Here is a 23,212-nt window from a genome sequence, read left to right as displayed (position 1 = left end):
GGTGCCGTGGGGAGGGGAAGGAGGCAGGGTGGGGGGATGAGGAGGGGGAGAGGAAAAAGGGGGCTCAGTATGGGAAGGCCTCCTGGAGGAGGTGAGCTCTCAGTAGGGCTATGAAGGGAGGAAGAGAGCTAGCTAGCTAACAGTTCCACTGCTACATCACATTGTTAGACACTGTATTTCACCACATCTTTAAAAATTTTGATTCTGTCCTTCTTCTATATGCTCAATACTAGCTCCAGGTTCAGCTACTCTATCCATTCCCCTCATGAGACAGTGAAAGTTTACTGTAATAATGATGGTATTTGTTATGTGCTGTTATAAGCAACCCGCTGTGCTCAGCACTGGGGTAGATACAGGATTTAGATTGGATATAGTCCCTGTCCAATACAGGAGTTCACAGTCTCAGGAGGGAGAATGACATTTAATCCCCATTTTACAGTCAAGGAAACTGAAGCACAGAAAAGTTCAGTGACTTGGGCAAGTCACCCATCAGACAAATGGTGGAGCCACGATTAGAACCCAGGTCTTCTGTCTTCCCATTCCTATGCTCTGCCTCTTGCTTCTCTATGCTTAATTGCCATGAGCACTGATCTTCTCAATATTGATCTACACTCTGGATATTTTATCTATACTCCGGATTATTTTTCTAAAATATTGTTCTGCACATGCTTCCTCCCTCCTCAATAACCTTGGATGCCACATAGGCTTCCATGCCACATTAAGCGGAAACTCCTGATGGCTGGCTTTAAAGCAGTCAATTAGCTCTCCCCTCACTACTTAACTTTTCTCTCTCTCACCCTAGCTCACATTTTACTCCACTCATGCTACTCTCTACTCACTGGGCCTGTGAGTTAGAAGGACCCGCTTCTAATCCCCTTCTACACTGTGAGCCCACTGTTGGGTAGGGACCGTCTCTGTATGTTGCCAACTTGTACTTCCCAAGCGCTTAGTACAGTGCTCTGCACACAGTAAGCGCTCAATAAATACGACTGAATGAATAAATAATCCCGGCTCCACCACTTGGCTGCTGTGTGGCCTTGAGCACGTCACTTCACTTCTCTGTGCCTAAGTTACCTCAACTGCAAAAATGGGGATTAAGATTGTGAGCACTTAGCACAGTGCCTGGCATATAATAATAATAATAATAATAATAATAATAATAATGTTGGCATTTGTTAAGCGCTTACTATATGCAAAGCACTGTTCTAAGTGCTTGGGGGGATACAAAGTGATCAGGTTGTCCCACGTGGGGCTCACAGTCTTAATCCCCATTTTACAGATGAGGTAACTGAGGCTCAGAGAAGTTAAGTGACTTGTCCAAGGTCACACAGCAGACATGTGGCGGAGGCAGGATTCGAACCCATGACCTCTGACTCCAAAGCCCGTGCTCTTTCCACTGAGCCACACTGCTTTCTATATAGTAAGTGGTTAATAAATACCATTAAAATAATAAAATAAATAACTAAGCATTTGGGAGAGTACATTAGTATAACTGATTTACAACCACCCATGACACTTATATACATATCTTACGAATCTTTTTACCTAAATTCTACCTCACGTACGAATCTGTTTTTCCCCTCCCATTATCTGTACATTATTTTAGTGTCTGTCTTCTCCTGACTAGACGTATAAAGTCCTTGTGGGCAGGGATCATGTCTACTAATGCTACTGAATTCTCTCAAGTGCTTGGTACAGTGCTTTGCACATAGTAAGCACTCAAAACGTACCACTGATTGCTTTGCACAACGTAGGCTCTCAAATACCATTTATTGATTGATTGATAGAAAAAAGGAGCTGATATCTGCAGATCTGCAATGAGGCAACTTTTCTGTCCATCTTGCTGGGGTCTCTTTGCCCTTCGGAAACAATTTCTCTTCCTTGAGCTGTTTCACACTTCCTTCAGCTGCCACTTCCTCTCCCTGTGGGAGAAGGAACTTTTCACGCTTTCCTGCTTTCCAGTTTCATCCTTCACCTCCCCTTCCCTCCTCCAACCCGATCCCAAAGCTCCTGTGCCATCATGACACCAATCAATCAATGTGGTATTTATCGAGCGCTTACTGTATGCAGACCACTGTACTAAGGACTTGGGAGAGTACAATACAGCAGTTGTTAGACACAATCCCTGCCCACAAGGAACTTATCTAGAAAATCTAAATAAATGATTTATTTTGGCACCGGAGCTGAAGGATGGAGACAAAATAAAAGATTCCAAGAACAAATCACCCCACCACTCAAGGCAGTGAGACCTGAGTACTGAAATCGGCCAAGAATAGGAGTCGTCTTTCAATCAGGTGAACGCGGGAGCGTGAGGCTTCCTGGGTCAAGCTCTGAGATGAGGCTAATGGTGGTGATTTCAAACTCATTAACTTTGTCCGCCTAGATCGGTCCCTGCTAATATTATCTTGGAGCCTAATGCTCAGCTTGCCCCCTGAAAGTTCAGGTCAAAAAAAAAAAAAGATAAATCCGATCTTTTTTCCTCTGAAAAGTTATTTTCAAAAATGATGCTTGCCTCGGGCTGACTCAGCCCACAATCTTTTTGCCACTCCATCCAGTTCCAACTGACAGAATAATTAGTAGCATCGCATGCAATCAGGGTATGAAGTATGAACAAAGGAATCTGGTCTATAATAATACCACCTTGATTTTATATAGTGCTTTTATTCCCAAACTGCATTCACATTACTTAGCTCGTTTTAATCCTAACAACATCCCGGCGAGGGAGGGAAAGGCAGGCATTGTAATGTTCAGTTTAAAGATAAGGAAACTGAGGTCTGGAGAGGTTCAGGGCCTGCCCAAAGTCGCATAGCAAGCCAGTGTCAAATCTGGGATTGCAATCTGGGACCTCCAAATCCTAGACTTCTATTCTTTTCACAAGAGAAGCAGCGTGGCTTAACGGAAAGAGCACAGGCTTGGGAGTCTAAGCACTCAATAAATACGACTGAATGAATGAATGAGTCAGAAGCTGTGAGTTCAAAACCCGGCTCCGCCAGTATCTGCTGTGTGATGTTGGGCAAGTCACTTCACTTCTCTGGGCCTCAGTTACCTCATCTGTAAAATGGGGATTAAAAGTCTGAGCGCCACATGGGACAACCTGATTACGCTGTATCAATCCCAGCGCTTAGAACAGTGCTTGGCATATAGTAAGCGCTTAACAAATACTATCATTATTATTATTATTCACCACACCATTAATATGGAGTTTCTACTTCATTCATTCAGTCGTACTTTTTGAGCACTTATTTGGTGCAGAACACTGTACTAAGCACTTGGGAAAGTACAGTATAACAATAAACAGTGGCACTGCCTGCTCACAAGCAGCTCACAGTCTAGAGTTGGGGAGACAGCCATCAATACAAATAAATAAAATTACAGATATGCACATAAGTGCTCTGGGGCTGGGTGGGGGAAAGAGTAAAGGAAGCAAGTCAGAGAGACACAGAAAGGAGTGGGAGAAGGGGAAAGGAAGGTTTAGTCAGGGAAGGCCTCTTGAAGGAGATGTGCCTTCAATAAGGCTTCAAAGCGGGGGACAGTGGTTGTCTGTCGGATTAGAGGAGGGAAGATGTTCCAGGCCAGAGGCAGGACATGGGCTAGGGGTCGGCGGCGAAACAGGCGAGATCGAGGCACAGTAAGAAGGTAAGCAAGCATTAGAGGAGCGAAGAGTGTGGGCTGGGTTGTAGAAGAAGAGAAGTGAGGTGAGATAGAAGGAGGTAGGTAATGGAGTGCTTTAATGACAATGGAGAGGAGTTTTTTTCGATACGGAGGTGGATGGGTAACCACAGGAGTTTTCTGAGGCACGGGGTGATGTGCCCAGAATGTTTCTGTAGAAAAACAATCCGGGAAACAGACTGAAGTATGGACAGAAGTGGAGAGAGATAGGAGGGTGGGAGGTCAGCAAGGAGGCTGATACAGTAGTCCAGGTGGGATAGGATGAGTGATTGTATTAACGTGGTAAGCAGTATGGATGGAGAGGAAATGAGGAAAGGGTGGATTTTAGTGATGTTGTGAAGATGGGACCGACAAGATTTGGTGACGGATTGAACATGTAAACTGAATGAGAGGATTCAAGGAGAACACCAAGGTTACAGTCTGTGAGACAGGAAGAATGGTGGGGCCATCTACAGTGATGGGAAAATCAGGGGGAGGACAGGGTTTGGGTGGGAAGAGAAGGAGCTCTGTTTTGGATATGTTAAGTCTGAAGTGATGGGAGGACATCCAGGCAGAGATGCCTTGAAGGCAGTCTGCAGATGTGAGACTGGAGAGAGGGAGAGAGATCAGGGCTGTAGCTGTAGATTTGGGTGTCATCTGCATAAAAATGGTAGTTGAAGTCTTTGGAGTGAATGAGCTCTCCAAGGGAGTGGGTGTCGATGGAGAATAGAAGGGGACCCAGAACTGGACCTTGAAGGACCCCCACAGTTAGAGGGTGGGAGGCAGAGGAGGAGCCCGTGAAAGAGACTGAGAATGAATGGCCAGAGAGATAAGAGGAGAACCAAGATGAGGACAGACTCAGAGAAGCCAAGGTTGGATACCGTTTCCAGGATAAAGGGGTGGTCCAGAGGGTGGGAGATGTTTATATGATAAAGGTGTCTTCGTCGGTTCTAATTAACCAGTATAAAAAGCTATTTCTGAAGAAAATACTAGAAAATGAATCACAAAGAGAAGCTAGCTCTTAATAAAATAGAAAACCAAATATTAACAGATTAAAAAGAGAAGCAGTGTGACCTAGTAGATAGAGCATGGGCTTGGGATTCAGAAGGACCTGGGTTTTAAGCCTGGCTCTGCCACTTGTCTGCTTAGGGATCTTGGGCAAATCACTTAACTTCTCTGTGCCTCGGTTACCTGATCTGTAAAGTGGGGATTAATGTGAACAGCACGTGGACTTGTATCTACTCCAGCACTTGGAGCAGTGCTTGGCACACAGTAAGCGCTTAACAAGTACCATCATCAACATCATCATCATCAGTAAAATGGAAATTAAGACTGTGAGCCCCATGTGGGACATGGACTGTGCCCAACCTGATTAGCTTGTATCTTCCCCACACTTAGTACAGTGCCAGGCATGTAGTAAGTGCTTAACAAATACCATAAAATAAACCAAAACAACTTTGGCTTTCTCTTCCAAGTTATATTTTAATCTAAACTTACTCTAACTGTTTAGGATGCCCAGGGATCCCTCAAAACACTCCTGGTCCTCCGAGTTCTTTCATTATTTTGAACTGGTGATTGCTAGTGAAGAGGTGAAAGGATTAATCCAACGGCTCCTACTCTATCCTAATCCTCCTCGACCTCTCAGCTGCCTTCGACACTGTGGACCACTCCCTTCTCCTCAACACGCTAACCAACCTTGGCTTCACAGACTCTGTCCTCTCCTGGTTCTCCTCTTATCTCAACGGCCGTTCATTCTCAGTCTCTTTTGCAGGCTCCTCCTCTCCCTCACATCCCCTTAGTGTAGGCGTCCCTCAAGGGTCAGTTCTTGGTCCCCTTCTGTTCTCTATCTACACTCACTCCCTTGGTGAACTCATTCGCTCCCATGGCTTTAACTATCATCTCTATGCTGATGACACCCAAATCTACATCTCTGCCCCTGCTCTCTCTCCCTCCCTTCAGGCTCATGTCTCCTCCTGCCTTCAAGACATCTCCATCTGGATGTCTGCCTGCCATCTAAAACTCAACAAGTCCAAGACTGAACTCCTTATCTTCCCTCCCAAACCCTGCCCTCTCCCTGACTTTCCCATCACTGTTGACGGCACTACTATCCTTTCCGTCTCACAAGCCCGCAACCTTGGTGTCATCCCCGACTCCACTCTCTCGTTCACCCCTCACATCCAATCCGTCACCAAAACCTGCCGGTCTCACCTCCGCAACATCACCAAGATCCACCCTTTCCTCTCCATCCAAACCGCTACCCTGCTGGTTCAATCTCTCATCCTATCCCGGCTGGATTACTGCATCAGCCTCCTCTGATCTCCCATCCTCGTGTCTCTTCCCACTTCAATCTATACTTCACGCTGCTGCCCGGATCATCTTTGTGCAGAAGCACTATGGGCATGTTACTCCCCTCCTCAAAAATCTCCAGTGGCTACCAATCAACCTATGCATCAAGCAAAAACTCCTCACTCTCAGCTTCAAGGCTGTCCATCACCTCGCCCCCTCCTAACTCACCTCCCTTCTCTCCTTCTCCAGCCCAGTCCGCACCCTCTGCTCCTCTGCCACTAACCTCCTCACTGTGCCTCGTTCTCGCCCGTCCCGCTGTCGACCCCTGGCCCACGTCCTCCCCCTGGCCTGGAACGCCCTCCCTCCGCACATCCGCCAAGCTAGCTCTCTTCCTTCCTTCAAAGCCCTACTGAGAGCTCACCTCCTCCAGGAGGCCTTCCCACACTGAGCCCCCTCCTTCTTCTCCCCCTTCTCCCCCTCCCCCCCACCCTACATCCTTCCCCTCCCCACACCACCTGTATATGTTTGTACAGATTTATTACTCTATTTTACTTGTACATATTTACTATTCTATTTATTTTATTTTGTTAATATGTTTTGTTTTGTTGTCTGTCTCCCCCTTCTAGACTGTGAGCCCGCTGTTGGGTAGGGACCGTCTCTATATGTTGCCAACTTGTACTTCCCAAGTGCTTAGTACAGTGCTCTGCACACAGTAAGTGCTCAATAAATACGATTGAGTGAATGAATTAATGAATTAAGGAATTGTGTTCTTCCCAAATTCTACAAACCTTGTGTCGTAGTGATCACAGTATATGCACCCAATCATTTCTTCAGATACAGCTTCGGGCAGTATCTGGGCAGATGTGTTGTCGGAAGAACGTACCTTAATTTCTCCTTTAGTCTTGAACAAAAATGTAAGTAAAACATACATTCTCTAGACTGTAAGCTCATTACGGGCAGGAAGCGTCCCTGCTAATTCTGTTGTACTGTACTCTCCCAAGTGCTTAGTAACAGGGCTCTGCACATAACACACACTCAATAAATACCATTATTGACTCTGGAAGAACTGGTTATTATTAATAATTATTATAACTAACATTATTATTATTATCTGAGTGTACTTCCCAACAACAACCTCAGGGAAAGAAGATGGAGGCAAGCAATGCCACGAAAAAATACATGAATGAAGTTGATTTTGACAGAATCCCACCTCGTTGAAATCTCCAACTCTGGGAATATGATTTTTCCTCGTTTTTCCCAGAACCACTCCAGAATTTGAAATCACCACAGCAGTATTCCATAGAATCCCTCCTTGCACATCATCTCGTTCCAGGATTGGCGACACCACCACCATGTTGTGTTTCTTTGCCAGCTATAAAAAATGATCAAAACATCGATCACAGCAAAGGAGTGTCATGTTCATTTCTTTCCAATTGAAGACTAATGTAAGAGCCTGCTACCGGTCTGTTTGGCTTCCCGAGTTTGCTCTGAATTCTCCAAGGCTGGCAGAGGGGTGGAGGGACAGGATGCAGGGAAGAGGAGTGTTAAAAAGCCTGAAAATCTAACCTCCAGTGAAGTAGATGTGATGTCAGGAGTTCTGTAACAGACTTGGAAGAGGAACTAATGGAATGTGGCTCTGTGATAGTCCATCAGTCCATCCAACCTTTGGATTAAAATCTTTTGTGTTTTCTAGAATGTATGGAACTGTAAAAATCTGCATTCTATTGCTAAATAACCCTGGGGTTTCCCTATGCTGGTCAATAAGCTGCTAGGTAGGAGCGGGCCTGAAGGCCATTTGCAAATTTATAGGATCCTAATTGCTGCCTGACTTTACTGAACATTGGCAGGAAAAGGCACATCTAAAGGAATCAAGCTACGGGTGTTTGCAGCTGCTGACCTCGCCGTAGGCTGAGCCAACAGAATCAAGTCTGGGGACTGGACCAAGGAATGGGATTAAATTCATGGGGGACCAAAAGTTCAGGGTTTTCTGGACCAAGGAGAAAGCCAAGGCAAACAGGAGGAGCTGGGAAGAGAAGCCACATTGCTAAAAAGAGAACAAAGCTTGGAAGAAGGGGGTGGGGGGGGGGGAGAGAGGGAGATGGAGAGAGAGGGAGGAAGAGTGAGGGAGAGAGAGAGAGAGGGAGGGAGAGAGATATGGAAAGAGAAAGAGAGAGAGAGAGATGGAAAGAGAGAAAGAAATAAAGAGAGAGGCCCAGCAATAAATCCATGGAAAGCCTGAGTATCTGTCAAAACCTTTAACAATATAGGCTCCAAAACAGGAGTATATAAGGGCAAGGAGAGAATGTATTCGTGACTGGATTTTATTTTATTTTTTTGATGCAGCCCTGTTGCTGCCTTAATATTTGATGTATATTTGTCGACATCTGATTGCTGCAAGTGATTCTGCCTAATGATCGAACCCATCTACAGCTTCATTAGATTGAGTGCAATGCTTTTTATATCTTTTGTTATATAAAATGAAATTATTTTTTTAGTGGCATTTATTAAGCGCTTACTATGTGCAAAGCACTGTTCTAAGTGCTGGGGAGGTTACAAGGTGATCAGGTTGTCCCGTGGGGGGCTCACAGTCTTAATCCCCATTTTACAGATGAGGTAACTGAGGCCCAGAGAAGTGAAGTGACTTGCCCAAAGTCACACAGCTAACAATTGGTGGAGCCGGGACTTTTTTTTAATGGCATTTATTAAGCGCTTACTATGTGCAAAGCACTGTTCTAAGTGCTGGGGAGGCTACAAGATGATCAGGTTGTCCCGTGGGGGGCTCACAGTCTTAATCCCCATTTTACAGATGAGGTAACTGAGGCCCAGAGAAGTGAAGTGACTTGCCCAAAGTCACACAGCTGACAACTGGTGGGGCCGGGATTTGAACCCATGACCTCTGACTCCAAAGCCCGGGCTCTTTCCATTGAGCCATGCTGCTTCTCTGCAGATGCATAAATGCTTATGTATCTTGTGTCTCCCCCTTTTAGACTGTGAGCCCACTGTTGGGTAGGGACTGTCTCTATATGTTGCCAACTTGTCCTTCCCAAACGCTTAGTACAGTGCTCTGCACACAGTAAGCGCTCAATAAATACGACTGATTGATTGATTGACTGTGTTCTGGAGACCCACACCCATATTTGGCCCATGCTACTAAGGGAAGGGTCAGAAAATCCCCAAAGGTAGCTATCTTCTAAGCAACTATTACGTTTTCCCATGCAAATCCGGGTAACCCCAAAATGTGGGATCTGAAAAGCATCCCTTAAAGGGCTGTGGAAACCGGAGGTGTACGTGTCACTGGGGGAAGAGGGTGTAGCTTTGGAATGGCAAAAATTTAGATGGTTTGGGGCTGGGAAAAAGTCCTGGTTTATGCAGACTGCAATCAGACTTAGCACAGGCCTAAGTGGGGTTCTAAACTTCAAAGATCCTAGGGAAACAGCCTGGCCTATTTCAGGCTCCAAAACAGTCCTATCTGTATGTTTCAATCCAGCTTGACTAAATCAGTGCTTAAAGTTATAAATTTAACTTTCTACCTTCTGGCAGAACCTGGTGGTTGGGCCATCTTCTGCCGGCTCAGCAAATTCAGTCCAAGGGAGCTTCTCTCTTGTGCAGAAAGCAAAGGGCATAGCTGGAAAAACAGAAGTTTATGACATGCGCACCCAAGGTAAATAATTAGCTGTGAGTTTGGTGGGGACATCTGCCTCACATACTCTTTAGTTGGATTCCGTTCAGAAGTTGACAGAAGGAGAAGCTACATTTTAACTCTTCTTCGTTAGACTGCACAACCCACTCTACCACTTCCTTGGATTTTCACCGTTCCTTCATTTTATTCGGTTGTTTTGGCCTTCCATTTTCTAGATTATATTATCAAAACCTTTTTAGCTTAGCTTGGCCATGGTGAACCTGGCAATATTGATGATAAAACAGCTATAAAGATGCTATTAAGAGGAATGGGAGAAAGTGCTTTGGAGAAGTGCCTCCCTTCACTTTCACTGACCTGCTGTTCAACTAAGAAGCTCACTGACCCTGGGAAGTAAGGTGGTTTAAATAAAAGGGGAAACGCTCTTTCCTTCTTGAAATGAGGACAGCAGATTTTTAAAAAGCCATTAACAAGGAGACTGTTTCCCACCAAAGGTTTTCCAAGAAGAAGCAGCGTGGCTCAGTGGAAAAAGCCCGGGCTTTGGAGTCAGAAGTCATGAGTTCAAATCCCGGCTCCACCAACTGTCAGCTGTGTGACCTTGGGCAAGTCACTTAACTTCTCTGGGCCTCAGTTACCTCCTCTGTAAAATGGGGATTAAGACTGTGAGCCCCCCGAGGGACAACCTGATCACCTTGTAACCTCCCCAGCACTTAGAACAGTGCTTTGCACATAGTGAGCGCTTAATAAATGTCATTTTTAAAAAATCATCATTTTACTCATCCGTCCAAAGAGAAAATGAGACCCAAGGAGAATCTAACTTCATACATAATCCTCCATTCTCCCTTAGTATTTTCAAGCTTTCTTTTTGTCTGTTCAGAAACTGCCAATTGTAAATATCTTCTCAAGAAGGTGGATGAGGAAAAGTAGGGAAAAGGTAGGTGTAGTTCACTGTTACGTGATCAACTGCAAAGTCAGACCTGCCTCAGGGAAGAAAGTATTTGCTTGCTCCAGAGGCTTGCGGAAATATGTGGGAAGTCTCCACGTTGAATCTGGGGGTCTGGCAACTGAAATACCACGGGCAAAACTTCATGGTCAGAGGATGCAAAAAACATTTCCAGACTGACTGGGAAGTCTGCTAATGATAATAATAATTGTGGTATTTTTTAAGTGCTTACTACGTTCCAGGCACTGTACTAAGCACTGGGGTGGATACAAGCAAAGCGGTTGACATAGTCCCTGTCCCAGGCGGGGCTCCCAGTCTCAATCCCCATTTTAGAGATGAGGTAACCGAGGCCCAGAGAAGTGAAGTGACTTGCCCAAGGTCACACAGCAGACAAGTAGTGGAGCAGGGATTAGAACCCATGACCTTCCAACTCCCAGGCCCGTGTTTCACCAACTATGCCATGCTGCTTCACATGCTGCTCATTAGTTAATTAAATTAATATTGGCATTTATTAAGCGCTTACTATGTGCAAAGCACTGGAGGACCACTATTCCTACCTACTCTGCTACACTGCTTTCCTTGAATAAGGCAATGGTGCACTTCTGAAATTTAGCATGGGTTTTCTGCCAATATCTGCTCAGAACTTAGCTGATTTTTACTTTGAATCTGAAATGGGATGAAGAGCAATGAACAATGGACTGCAAGTGTTTTTCCTGTGTTCACTACTTACTGCTTGGTGCAAAATAATTTTTTTATCACCAGTAGAGGAGAGAAATGATTAGGAATCAGCTGCCAGGGGAACTGTAGTGGTGACACAGATAGGGGCTAGAGAAGGAAGAGCACATGTCCACAAAGATACTCACTCCAAGCTTCCTGAAGGCAAACCACATTAACTCCACACCTCGCAGCTACTTCCACAATCTCCTCAATGCGTCTATGCAGGGCAGCCACCTAATTTTATAAAAGGTAACTTTTTGTTAAAGAGAGCTTTTAATCCCTATTACAAATAACATTCGTGCTCAGACTTGATATGTGCAGCTTCTACACACCTGCACCAGGTTGTCTTTGTCAGATAAAGGACTTTGGCCACGAGACTTTAAATTTGGCCATTACTTCTAATTTTTAATACAGGATTATTTGCTTGCAATGCTATTTACCCAAGGGCTTCCACAGGCTGGACCAATATAAGGGATGATCAAGACGAGAACAGCAGTTCTCAAGGTGACCTCTGCTGTCATCATCATCAATCGTATTTATTGAGCGCTTACTATGTGCAGAGCATTGTACTAAGCGCTTGGGAAGTACAAATTGGCAACATACAGAGACAGTCCCTACCCAACAGTGGGCTCACAGTCTAAAAGGGGGAGACAGAGAACAAAACCAAACATACTAACAAAATAAAATAAATAGAATAGATATGTACAAGTAAAATAAATAGAGTAATAAATATGTACAAACATATATACATATATATGTTTAATCTCTAAGGACATTGGTGGACATTCATTCCTTTCATCTGAAAGACTTTTTTTTTCCTTCGGTGCTGTGATCCGCCTTATCTCTACAACGGAACCGCGTGAGACGCAGAGTCCTGGATTACAAAACAGGTAAATTCCTGCATTTGTATATTCATTCTCTCCCTTTCTTTTGGTAGTTTCCAACAAGTCTTTTTTTCTGCCCCCGTGGCATGACACCTTACTATTTTTCAACCTGGGGATATCATCGTAGGCCGCAAGTCTGAATTTGGGCATGATACTTCTACCTTCATCTTCCGTTTTACCATTCAAGATAGGAATATTTCACAGACCCATTTATCTAAGTAGTTAGATACCGGAGAGGCAGCATGCCCTAGGGGAGAGAGACTGGACCCTTGAGTCAGGGAACCTTGGTTCTAGTCCCAGGTCTGACTGATGGGTGACCTTGGGCAATTCGCTTACCCTCTCTGTGTCTGTTCCCTCATCCCTTCACTGGAGAAAGGTATCTGGTCTCCCTACCTTTTAGGCTGGGAGCGCTGGGTGAGACGAGAACTGTACCCTATCAGATTATCTCACATCAATTCCACCACTTGTGACGTAGTAGTAAGGCTTTAGGAAATACCATCATTAAATACATTATAAAAGGGTGAATAAAAAGTTAATACTTTCTGATCGATGATATATGGGAACAATGTGGTCTTTCCAACAAATAAATTGAGATGCTATTTTAATGTCCAAAATAAATCTTCCTACAAAGCCTGTTGGCCCACAACCTCGTCTTTAAGAACTCGTACCTGCTCTGTCACTGGCGAGTCGGTGGGAAGCGGAATTTTGTTCTGAATCAGGCCCACTCGAACGATCCGCGGTTGCCTTAACTGTTCAGCAGCTGCTTGAAATGCATAGCCCTGCAGTTCAAAATCTAGTTCAGAGGCAGCTTCTAAAGCACCGCTAGGCAGCTCAAGTTGTCTAAAATGAAAAAGGAGATCATCCTTATTAAATGCTCAAATACCTTAACCACCCCTCAAGCGCCTTGCAGAACTGAGACCTTCCACCCCACCATTCTGTGCCAATCTATTTTTAAAGAACATGATGCACAAAGAAAAAGGATGAAGAAAGTAGTTTAACAATATTTTTGAGTACCCTGAGAGCAAGGCAAGAGTCCCACTTCTTTACCACTGTTACTGCATTGCCATTTTCAGTGCCTTTGCTGGGACAGCATACAGAATGCATTGGCGACCTCCCAGCTTTCAAATGCTCCAAAAATCGAAGGCAATCACCAAATCTGTACTGAGAAAGAAAATCCCAAACCCACAAGCTCTCTGCCAGAATTGAGGCATTGGCTGAAAGGCATTTGGAGCATTTTTTTTTTTTTTTGGATATATAATTTTGTGTCAGGTATGCCTCCCAACTGGAGCACGAGTCTGTTCAGTTGTGTTGCCACAACTGCTGGAAGCTCTGTATTCTACTCTCACACAGACTGGAGAATCCCTAGGATGGGGGGCTGAAGTGGGAAGGGTTAACCGGGGGGAAGTGCTCATAATGTGGTAACTGGGAAGGCTCTGTCATGAGACTACGGTAAGAGTCTCCAAAAACATTAGTCAGCGTGGAACAATCCTTGCTGCCATTAGTGCGATGCTTCATGTGGCGTCAGAGGTCAGCAGAATAAGTTTTCAGGAAACGAGTTTCTTCTGAAAATGTTTGCCTTGTCCATGGAAATGTACCATTTGTTTATGAAAATCAGGTAGGGGATTATTCAACAGGGGGTGGGCATTATTTGGACTGGTGAACCAACGATCTGCAGACTTTCAAAAATTGGGGCAAGCATCTCTCTCTCCCCCTCCCCACCCTGGGCTGGTAGTGTGAAGAGTTGGGGGTTAGAAAGGGACTGAAATGGTGGAAGCAGCTTTATTTCCACCCACGCATGGTTGTGCCAAACCAGTTACCAACCAATCTATTACACTGTTGCCCCCACTCTAGCTCTGACTGCCCCAGGATGCAAGGATTGCTGACTGCATCCACAGTGGGCCATCGAGGGCAAAGCTATTACTGCTTCCATGATCAATCAGTTGGTGGCCTAGATCCAGGTTAAGCTTGGCCATTCCTGCGGTAGCTCGGTGTCTCAAACAATCAATCAACTGCATTTATTGAGTGCTTACCATGTGAAGAGCACTGTACTAAGTACTTGAATCACATTTATTGAGCACTTACTGTGTGCAGAGCACCGTATTAAGTGTTTGGAGAGTATACTATAACAGGGTTGGTAATCAAGTTCTCTGCCCACTTGGAGCTTACAGTCTAGAGGGGGAGGCGGACATAAAAACAAATTATGGGTAGGTATAGAAGTGCTGTGGGGCTGAGGGTGGTGAATGAAGAGGACAGATTCTAGTGCAAGAGCGACGAAGGGTGAGGGAGTAGGGGGAGTCAAAGCTTCCAAAACCAGATTACTTGGCTATGTTACTGTTACCAGATGTTTTTCCCCCACCACAAGGTCACATTTTTAACATTCTCATGGGTAATAATAATGACTGTGACACTAAGCGCTTACTAGATGTCAAGCACTGTATTGAGCTCTGGGATAGATATAAGGTAATCATGTCAGACACAGTCCCTGTCCCACACGGGGCTCACAGTCTAAGTAGCAGCAAGAACAGAGCGGCAAGATCCGCCCTTTCCTCTCCATCCAAACCGCTACCTTGCTGGTTCAATCTCTCATCCTATCCCGACTGGATTACTGCATCAGCCTCCTCTCTGATCTCCCATCCCCCTGTCTCTCCCCACTTCGGTCTATACTTCACTCTGCTGCCTGGATTATCTTTGTACAGAAATGCTCTGGACATGTCCCTCCCCTCCTCAAAAATCTCCAGTGGCTGCCTCTCAACCCACCCATCAAGCAAAAACTCCTCACTCTCGGCTTCAAGGCTGTCCATCCCCTCGCCCCCTCCTACCTCACCTCCCTTCTCTCCTTCTCCAGCCCAGCCCGCACCCTCCGCTCCTCTGCCGCTAACCTCCTCAATGTACCTCGTTCTCTCCTGTTCCGCCATCGACGCCCGGCCCACGTCTTCCCCCTGGCCTGGAATGCCCTCCCTCCGCACATCTGCCAAACTAGCTCTCCTCCTCCCTTAAAATCCCTACTGAGAGCTCACCTCCTCCAGGAGGCCTTCCCACACTGAGCCCCCTTTTTCTTCTCCTCCACCCCATCCCCCCCCACCCTACCTCCTTCCCCTCCCCACAGCACTTGTACATATTTGTACAGATTTATTACTCTATTTTATTTGTACATATTTGCTATTCTATTTATTTTGTTAATGATGTGCATATAGCTTTGACACCAGTCTACATGTTTTGTTTTGTTGTTTGTCTCCCCTTTCTAGATTGTGAGCCCATTGTTGGGTAGGGACCACCTCTATATGTTGCCAACTTGTACTTCCCAAGTGCTTAGTACAGTGCTCTGCACACAGTAAGCACTCAATAAATACGAATGAATGAACAGGCATTGAATACCCACTTTACAAACGAGGAAACTGAGGCACAGAGAAGCTGGGTGACTTGCCCAACAACGTCACACTGCAGAAATAGAATCCGGGTCCTTACTCTTTCCATTAGGCCTCGCTGTTTCTCTAGTCGCTTGTTATTTCCAATTGATCATGTACGATAAACTTTAATTTACCACAGGTTCAGGGTCATGCTGGGCAGGAATATATGGCCAGAAAAAGCTTCTCAGGATGAAGCCTCACACTTGGGTGGTATCACACACTTCAGGTTCACTAGCTTTTCAATATTTCTATTTTAGTGCACTGAGTATTGTTTTGCGAATATGAAAAACGCAACACACTTTTGAAAAACCCAGGGCAAGTTTAATTTGCAGCACCTTGAGAAAACTTCTATTCTTTACACATGAAGATCAAACAGATATCGAATTCAAATAAAGATTTTGTGATGGGGCAAGCTTTCTTTTAATGGAGAAAAATGTCCTAACCGTAAGCTGAGAGTAGCTTTGTTTTACACGGATAACAAGAAATGAAACTCAAATGATCAAGGAAGGGCTCTGGATATTTCGTTACCCTTACTCCTCCAACTTCCTACTAAAAAAACAAATGATAAACAAGCGCCCAAAACCATACAGGAACAAGAGCAAGAAGGTGAATGACGGGTTACTTGTTGGCTTGGAAAATAAGATTCCATCGCCATGGCTGGGGTAAGTGGATTCTGGGTTTCTCTCTATGATCTCACCCCAGCTCAGCCCTCCCTAACCAAAGAGGAAAGTACAGAGGTACGAAAGGTACTGCACATATTGTTCCTGTCCAAACAGTTCACTAATACTGTGGGGGCAGGTAAGTGGAAGGGCCAGTAGAAGGATTTGTTCCTTCTTCAGTTCTTCGCACCATGAAAAGCAGCGTGACCAAGTGGAGGGAGCAGAGGACTGGGAATCAGGAGACCCAGATTCGGCCTGTTGTGTGACCTAGGGCAAATCGCTGAAACGTTTCCCCATCTGTAAAATACGGATTTAATACTTATCCTCCCTTCTCCACAGGCTATGAGCTAAATAAGGGGCAGGGATGGGTGCAGCCTGATTATCTTGTATCTACCTCCAACTTAGTATGGCTCTTAACAAACAGTAAGCACCTAAATATCACAGTTATTGTTATTCGGTAAACTGAATAAAAATGATAGTAATAATACTGGTATTATTGCAGTTATTATTATTATTACTGCAATTATTATTGCAGTATTATTATACTGCATTAAGTACTTACTATATTCATCACTCCCTACTTACCCTCCACTCTCTTGATAACAACATTGCTATTATTATGGTATTTGTTAAGTGCTTACTTTGTGCCAGGCACTGTACTAAACGCTGGAGGGGATACAAGCAAATCAGGTTGGACACTGTCCCTGTTCCAGGTGAGGCTCACAGTCTCAATCCCCATTTTACAGATGAGGGAACTGAGGCACAGAGAAGTAAAGTGACAGACCCAAGGTCCCACAGCAGGCAAGTGGTGGTGGCTTGATTAGAACCCATGATCTTCTGATTCCCAGGCCCATGCTCTATCCACTACAGCCAAGCTGCATTTATTCTTGATGAATAAATTCTCACTCTGCACATCACCCTCACTGCCAAATCAAGTCCCTGACCTCCTGGCCCTCCCTTGGAGTCACAGCCCTGGATCTCCTCCACTCCTACCCTTCTGCCTAAGAACTATCTCAGTGGAAAGTCCACGCCAAAACATTTAAGTACTCCCAATCTCCCAAAACACTTATGTGCGTATCTTCCATCCTCTATCGCTCACTCCCCATCCCCCTTCCAATTTCTTTTAGTGTCTGTCTCCCCTGGTAGACAGTAAGCTCCTTGAGGACAAGAATCAATTATATAATTCAACTGAACTCTCCCAAGTGCTTGATTCAGTATTCTGCACACAATAAGCACTCAATGAAAGCACTATTTTGAAATCAGAATTCAGGGCAAAGATGGTGTTTATGGGTGTTTAGAACATGCCCAGGCTCTACTTTGATGCACCTCTGACTCTCAAGATCCAGATAACTGAATTAATCACCCTTCAAAATATGTGAGGGGGTAACAGTCAATTAATTGATGGTATTTATTGAGCACTTACTATGTTCAGTCCTAGTATACTACTGTGTGTACAAGTCTGAGTCAAGCCTGTTTTTAAAACATCTCCTTAAAATGTGATGGAGACACATGGAAAAATTCTTTTCTCCACTCCCACCTTTCCCATTCTTCTCTTTGCCACCCTATTAGTCATCCCTCTTTTTAATCTCTCCCCTCTAATTTTTGTTTTTAACTGACATCCTTCATTGGTTGGGGAACTCTAAATTGTTTAATCAGAGCAGGAAGTATGCGGAGCCTCAACTTGGAAGTACAAAGATGAGAGAAACTTAGAGACTCACACAGTGACCGAGAGACAGAAATAGACATGTAGGTGATAGAGACAAATACAGAAATATACAGGAGAAAGGCAGAAGGAAACCAGACTTTATCTTTGGTATCTTCAGCATGTTCGGTCCTCGGTTCCTTTCCCTCTTCCAGCTCTTGTTTTTGAGAAGAAAGGAAAGAGAATGGAGACGAGACAGATGGAAGTGGCCTCAGCAGTGCTTTGAATGCAATTACAGCCTTTGTTTTCAGTGCCGGAAAAAAGTACCTTGATTTCATTCATTCAATCATATTTATTGAGCACTTACTGTGTGCAGAGCACTGTACTAAGTGTAATAGGTCATAAACACTTAGAAAAAATAAGTTTCTGGGCATGTTACAGAAAAAAATTTCAATGATCACCACAACTAGTACCTCAAACCTTTTGTGTTTTCTCAAAGATGGAAGTTGCGGAGGGTAGGGGGAGAGGAAAAAAGAGGGAGAAAAGAAAGGAGGTAGGAGACCAACAGAAAGGGACCTTATAGAGACAACCCCTTCATCATTACTGTGATGCATTACCGAAATGTTCCAGAGATCATTTGCAACTCTTGGGACCTATCTGCATTTTCCAAGACCACTCCTCTCATGCTAATTAAACCCCTGCCCTGGAACATGCCACTACTCTATACTAACTCTTTGGGGATATCTCCATCCCCTCATCAGGAAATACTCCCATTTCAGGGAGTATATATCAACCCCCATCACCCTAACTGGGACAATCTTATCTCCACATAGAAATGCCCGCATTCAGGGCCTGGATATATTCTCTCAGACGTAATCTATTCCCGTTTATACACAATCTTCTGCCTTTTGTTTTTCCCGTTTCTGGAACCACCATCCTGAGGCACCTGATGGAAATACCTCCTCCAGAACTCTATTTCTCCCGTCTCCTAAAAAAACCTAATGGTTGTTTACAACGACACAAGAGCACATCAGGCAAAAAAAGTCCAGATAGGCAATTAATAACAATAATAATGATGATGGTATTTGTTAAGCACTTACTATGTGCCAAGCACTGTTCTAAGTGCTGGGGTAGATACATGGTACATTGAGGTAGATACAAAGTAGGCAGGTTGTCCCACGTGGGGCTCACAGGTCAGCTCAGAGGTCATGGATTCAAATCCCAGCTCCGCCAATTGTCAGCTGTGTGGCTTTGGACAAGTCACTTAGCTTCTCTGTGCCTCAGTTACCTCATCTGTAAAATGGGGATTAAGACTGTGAGCCCCCAGTGAGACAACCTGATCACCTTGTAATCTCCCCAGTGCTCAGAACAGTGCTTTACACATAATAAGTGCTTAATAAATGCCATCATTATTATTATTATTATTATTATATTATCCCCCATTTTTACGGATGAGGTAACTGAGGCAGAGAGAAGTTAAGTGACTTGCCCAAGGTCACACAGCAGACAAGTGGCAGAGCCAGGATTAGAACCCATGTCCTCTGACTCCCAAGCCCGTAATCTTTCCACTAACCCACGCTGCTTCTCTACAACCAACAGCTCAGGAATACAATTCTATCTTCACTTGAACTGTCCCCTTCACCATTTGTTTTCCTCCTTAACATGAAGTCATTAATGAGCTTTCTAAAATTAGAAACTAAGACAGTGAATCTTAATTATGTCAATAACCTAATTATGCCAAGAGATTGTCTTCATACCCCAAACGCTATTTTGGGAATTAATATGCAATTGTTTTTCAACTGCACTGTAATACAATAAAGACTAATCACAGCTATTTAAAATTTCATATTCAAGTATAAAACTACAGTTTGCGGTCAAACTACAGTTCGCGGTCAACTGAGTTTTACTGAAGGATGTCAGGCTATAAGGGTTATATTAAAGCCTTAGTTTCCATTAATTTTGAACTTTAGGGGGCAAAATAAAACTAAAGAATTTCCCTAAATTCTGTTTCCTTTATGTTTAGGCCACCAGACCCAGTTGATCCCTAGAAAGCACGCAATTCAGGTCAATGGGAAGGGAAGGAGAAGAGGCTTCAGCTGATCCAACTGGTGGTCGCATTTAGTTTGTTCAGTTTAGAATGAAAAACGTGAGGCAACAAAGGCCCAAAGTACTGATTTGCTTTCGGACTTTAGCCACGGGAGTTGATCATCACCTCAAACTTGGCAGGATCGCCCGCAGTTTGACCTAGAACTCCCACGAAAAGCCAAGTTTATTTAAGCCGTCCCATCCTGCCAGAGGTTGAAGGGGGGGATCATCCCCTCCCGGCCTCTCCTCCACCAACCCCGTCCTCGGTGTAATGACCCGCACCTGGAGTCTTGGCTCTTCCACTGGTGGTCAGGGCCCAGGATTTGGCTAGCTGGCTGGCCAAATGACTACCAGCGGGATGTCGGTTCTTCCGGGGGAAGGTTAGTCAACTTTAAGGGCTCTTTGGCTCCCATTTTGCATTATTAGTTTAATTGTTCTTTACACCATACTAAGCTTTCTTGATTTGCCAGCCGTTCAACTGATGATCGGCAAACCCTGGTGACCCCATCATCTCAGTCCTGCCCTGGGGGTGGGAGGGGAGGAAGGGCAGGCCTGGGCGCTGGATAACGGAAGAGGCCGTCTTCATCATCAGTGGTATTTACTGAGCGCTTACTATGTGCAGAGACCTGTACTACACGCCTGGGAGAGTACAATAAAACAGAATTGGGAGGCATTCCCTGCCCACAACAAGCTTACAGTCTAGAGACTGTTAGCTCGCTGTGTGCAAGGACTAGGTCTGCTGCATTGTTATATTGTGCTGTCCCAAGTCTTAATACAGTGCTCTCCACATAGTAAGTGCTCAACAAATGCAGTTGAATGACTAGAAACCAATCGTATTAAGCCCTTACTGTGTGCAGAGCTCTGTACTAAGCGCTTGGACATACAATATAACAGAGTTGGTAGACACGTTCCCTGCCCACGGTGAGGTTAATGGGTTTCCCCTGCCATGATGCGAGTCTGAACGCTGACTAATCCCAGCTCCGCCACAAGTCTGCTGTGTGACCTTGGGCAAGTCGTTTCACTTCTCTGGGCCTCATCTGTAAAATGGGGGTGGAGACTTTGAGCCCCACCTGGGACAGGGCCTGAGTGTCCAACCCGCTCAGCTTGTAACCACCCCAGCACTTAGGGCAGTGTCTGGCACATGGTTAAGCGCTTGAGAGCTCACCTCCTCCAGGAGGCCTTCCCAGACTGAGTCCCCCTTTTTCTTCTCCTCCTACTCCTCTACTCATCGCCCCCTCCCTCCCCACAGCACTTGTGTATTTTTGAACATACTTATCACTCTATTTTATTTGCACATATTTACTACTCTATTTTATTAATGATATGCATTTAGCTATAATTCTATTTATTCTGACGGCATTGACACCTGTCTACTTGTTTTGTTGTCTGTCTCCCCCTTCTAGACTGTGAGCCCGCCATTGGGTAGGGACCATCTCTATATGTTGCCAACTTGTACTTCCCAAGCGCTCAGTACAGTGCTCTGCACACAGTAAGCGTTCAATACGACTGAATGAATGAATGACCGTCTCTGTTGTCGGCTTGTACATCCCAAGCACTTAGTACAGTGCTCTGCACACAGTAAGCGCTCAATAAATGCGATTGAATGAATGAATGACCGTCTCTGTTGCCAGCTTGTACTTCCCAAGCGCTTAGTACAGTGCTCTGCACACAGTAAGCGCTCAATAAATACGATTGAATGAATGAATTATGAGAAAAAGCTTGGCTATGAGAAGCAGCGTGGCTCAGTGGAAAGAGCCCGGGCTTGGGAGTCAGAGGTCATGGGTTCTAATCCCAGCTCCGCCACTGATCAGCTGTGTGACTTTGGGCAAGTCACTTCACTGGGCCTCAGTTCCTTCATCTGTAAAATGGGGATGAGGACTGTGAGCCCCATGGGGGACAACCTGATTACCTTGTATCCCCCCAGGGCTCAGAACAACAGTGACTGGCACATAGTAAGACTGAGCCCCCTTCTCCCCCTCCCCACCCCCCCACCCTACCTCTTTCCCCTCCCCACAGCACCTGTATATATGTTTGGACAGATTTATTACTCTATTTATTTTACTTGTACATATTTACTATTCTATTTATTTTATTTTGTTAATATGTGTTGTTTTGTTGTCTGTCTCCCCCTTCTAGACTGTGAGCCCGCTACTGGGTAGGGACTGTCTCTATATGTTACCAACTTGTACTTCCCGAGCGCTTAGTTCAGTGCTCTGCAAACAGTAAGCAGTCAATACGATTGAATGAATGAACAAACGGCATCATTATTATGAATTAACAAATACCATGATTATTACCACCCTGGGGCAAGTGGGCAGTTGGCTTGGGAAGCAGCGTGGCTCGGTGGAAAGAGCACGGGCTGTGGAGTCAAGAGGTCATGGGTTCGAATCCCGGCTCCGCCACATGTCTGCCGTGTGACCTTGGGCAAGTCACTTCACTTCTCTGAGCCTCAGTTGCCTCATCCGTAAAATGGGGATTGACTGTGAGGCCCCCGGGGGTCAATCTGATCACACTGTATCCCCCCGGTGCTTTGCACACAGTAAGCGCTTAACAAATCAATCGTATTTATTGAGCGCTTACTGTGTGCAGAGCACTGTACTAAGCGCTTGGGAAGTACAAGAAGCAGCGTGACTCGGTGGAAAGAGCCCGGGCTTTGGAGTCAGAGGTCAGGGGTTCAAACCCCGGCTCCGCCAACTGTCAGCTGTGTGACTCTGGGCAAGTCACTTCACTGGGCCTCAGTTACCTCATCTGTAAAATGGGATTAGAACTGTGAGCCCCCCCGTGGGACAACCTCATCACCTTGTAACCTTCCCAGCGCTTAGAACAGTGCTTTGCACATAGTAAGCGCTTAATAAATGCCATCATTATTATTATTACAAGTCGGCAACACACAGAGACGGTCCCTACCCAACAGTGGGCTCACAGTCTAGAAGTGCCATCGTTATTATTACTATTATTGTATGTGGGACCCCGTCAGGGCGATGGCCGACTTGGGCTGCTTCCCTGACAGGCCCTCGAGGGCGCCACTTGGCATCTCTCCCCCTTCCCGGCATCCCCCGGGGCACGCAGGGCACGCAGGGCACGCAGCGCGCCCCGCCCCGCCCCTCCCGTCGGGGCCCCACCCTGGCACCTGGTTTCCTTCCCGAAGAGGATCCGTTTCACCTCCCTTAGCTCCTCGGCGGGCAGGTGGCGGTCCAAGCACCGCTCCAGCGACGCGAACTCCTGCCCCGCCATGGCCGCTGGGGTCCGGGGGGAGCCCCGGGCTGTCCGCCCCGTCCGTCCAACGGACCGCCCGCCCGCGCGA

The 23,212-nt window shown here is 45.5% G+C and overlaps 1 protein-coding gene across 5 annotated transcripts in view; it reads right to left on the bottom strand.

Moving 5' to 3' along the window:
* UPB1 (beta-ureidopropionase 1) overlaps window positions 1-23,212 on the bottom strand; it is a 48,880-nt gene extending 25,668 nt beyond the window's left edge. Inside the window, exons 1-5 of one of the 5 annotated variants that reach the window (XM_038763268.1) lie at window positions 23,039-23,212; window positions 12,784-12,955; window positions 11,378-11,465; window positions 9,465-9,559; window positions 7,145-7,306 (exon numbers count right to left, since the gene is read on the bottom strand). In XM_038763268.1, the coding sequence (XP_038619196.1) occupies window positions 7,145-7,306; window positions 9,465-9,559; window positions 11,378-11,465; window positions 12,784-12,955; window positions 23,039-23,142 (621 nt within the window). In that variant the 5' untranslated portion in view covers window positions 23,143-23,212. The remainder of the gene's footprint in view (window positions 1-7,144; window positions 7,307-9,464; window positions 9,560-11,377; window positions 11,466-12,783; window positions 12,956-23,038) is intronic. The other 4 variants (XM_038763265.1, XM_038763267.1, XM_038763264.1 and 1 more) reach the window with 4 other exon arrangements.

Source organism: Tachyglossus aculeatus, chromosome 21, assembly GCF_015852505.1.
Source record: "Tachyglossus aculeatus isolate mTacAcu1 chromosome 21, mTacAcu1.pri, whole genome shotgun sequence".
Taxonomy (NCBI): domain Eukaryota; kingdom Metazoa; phylum Chordata; class Mammalia; order Monotremata; family Tachyglossidae; genus Tachyglossus; species Tachyglossus aculeatus.
The sequence above is the reverse complement of the archived record's forward strand: the minus strand, read 5'-3'. Positions and strand labels throughout refer to the sequence as shown.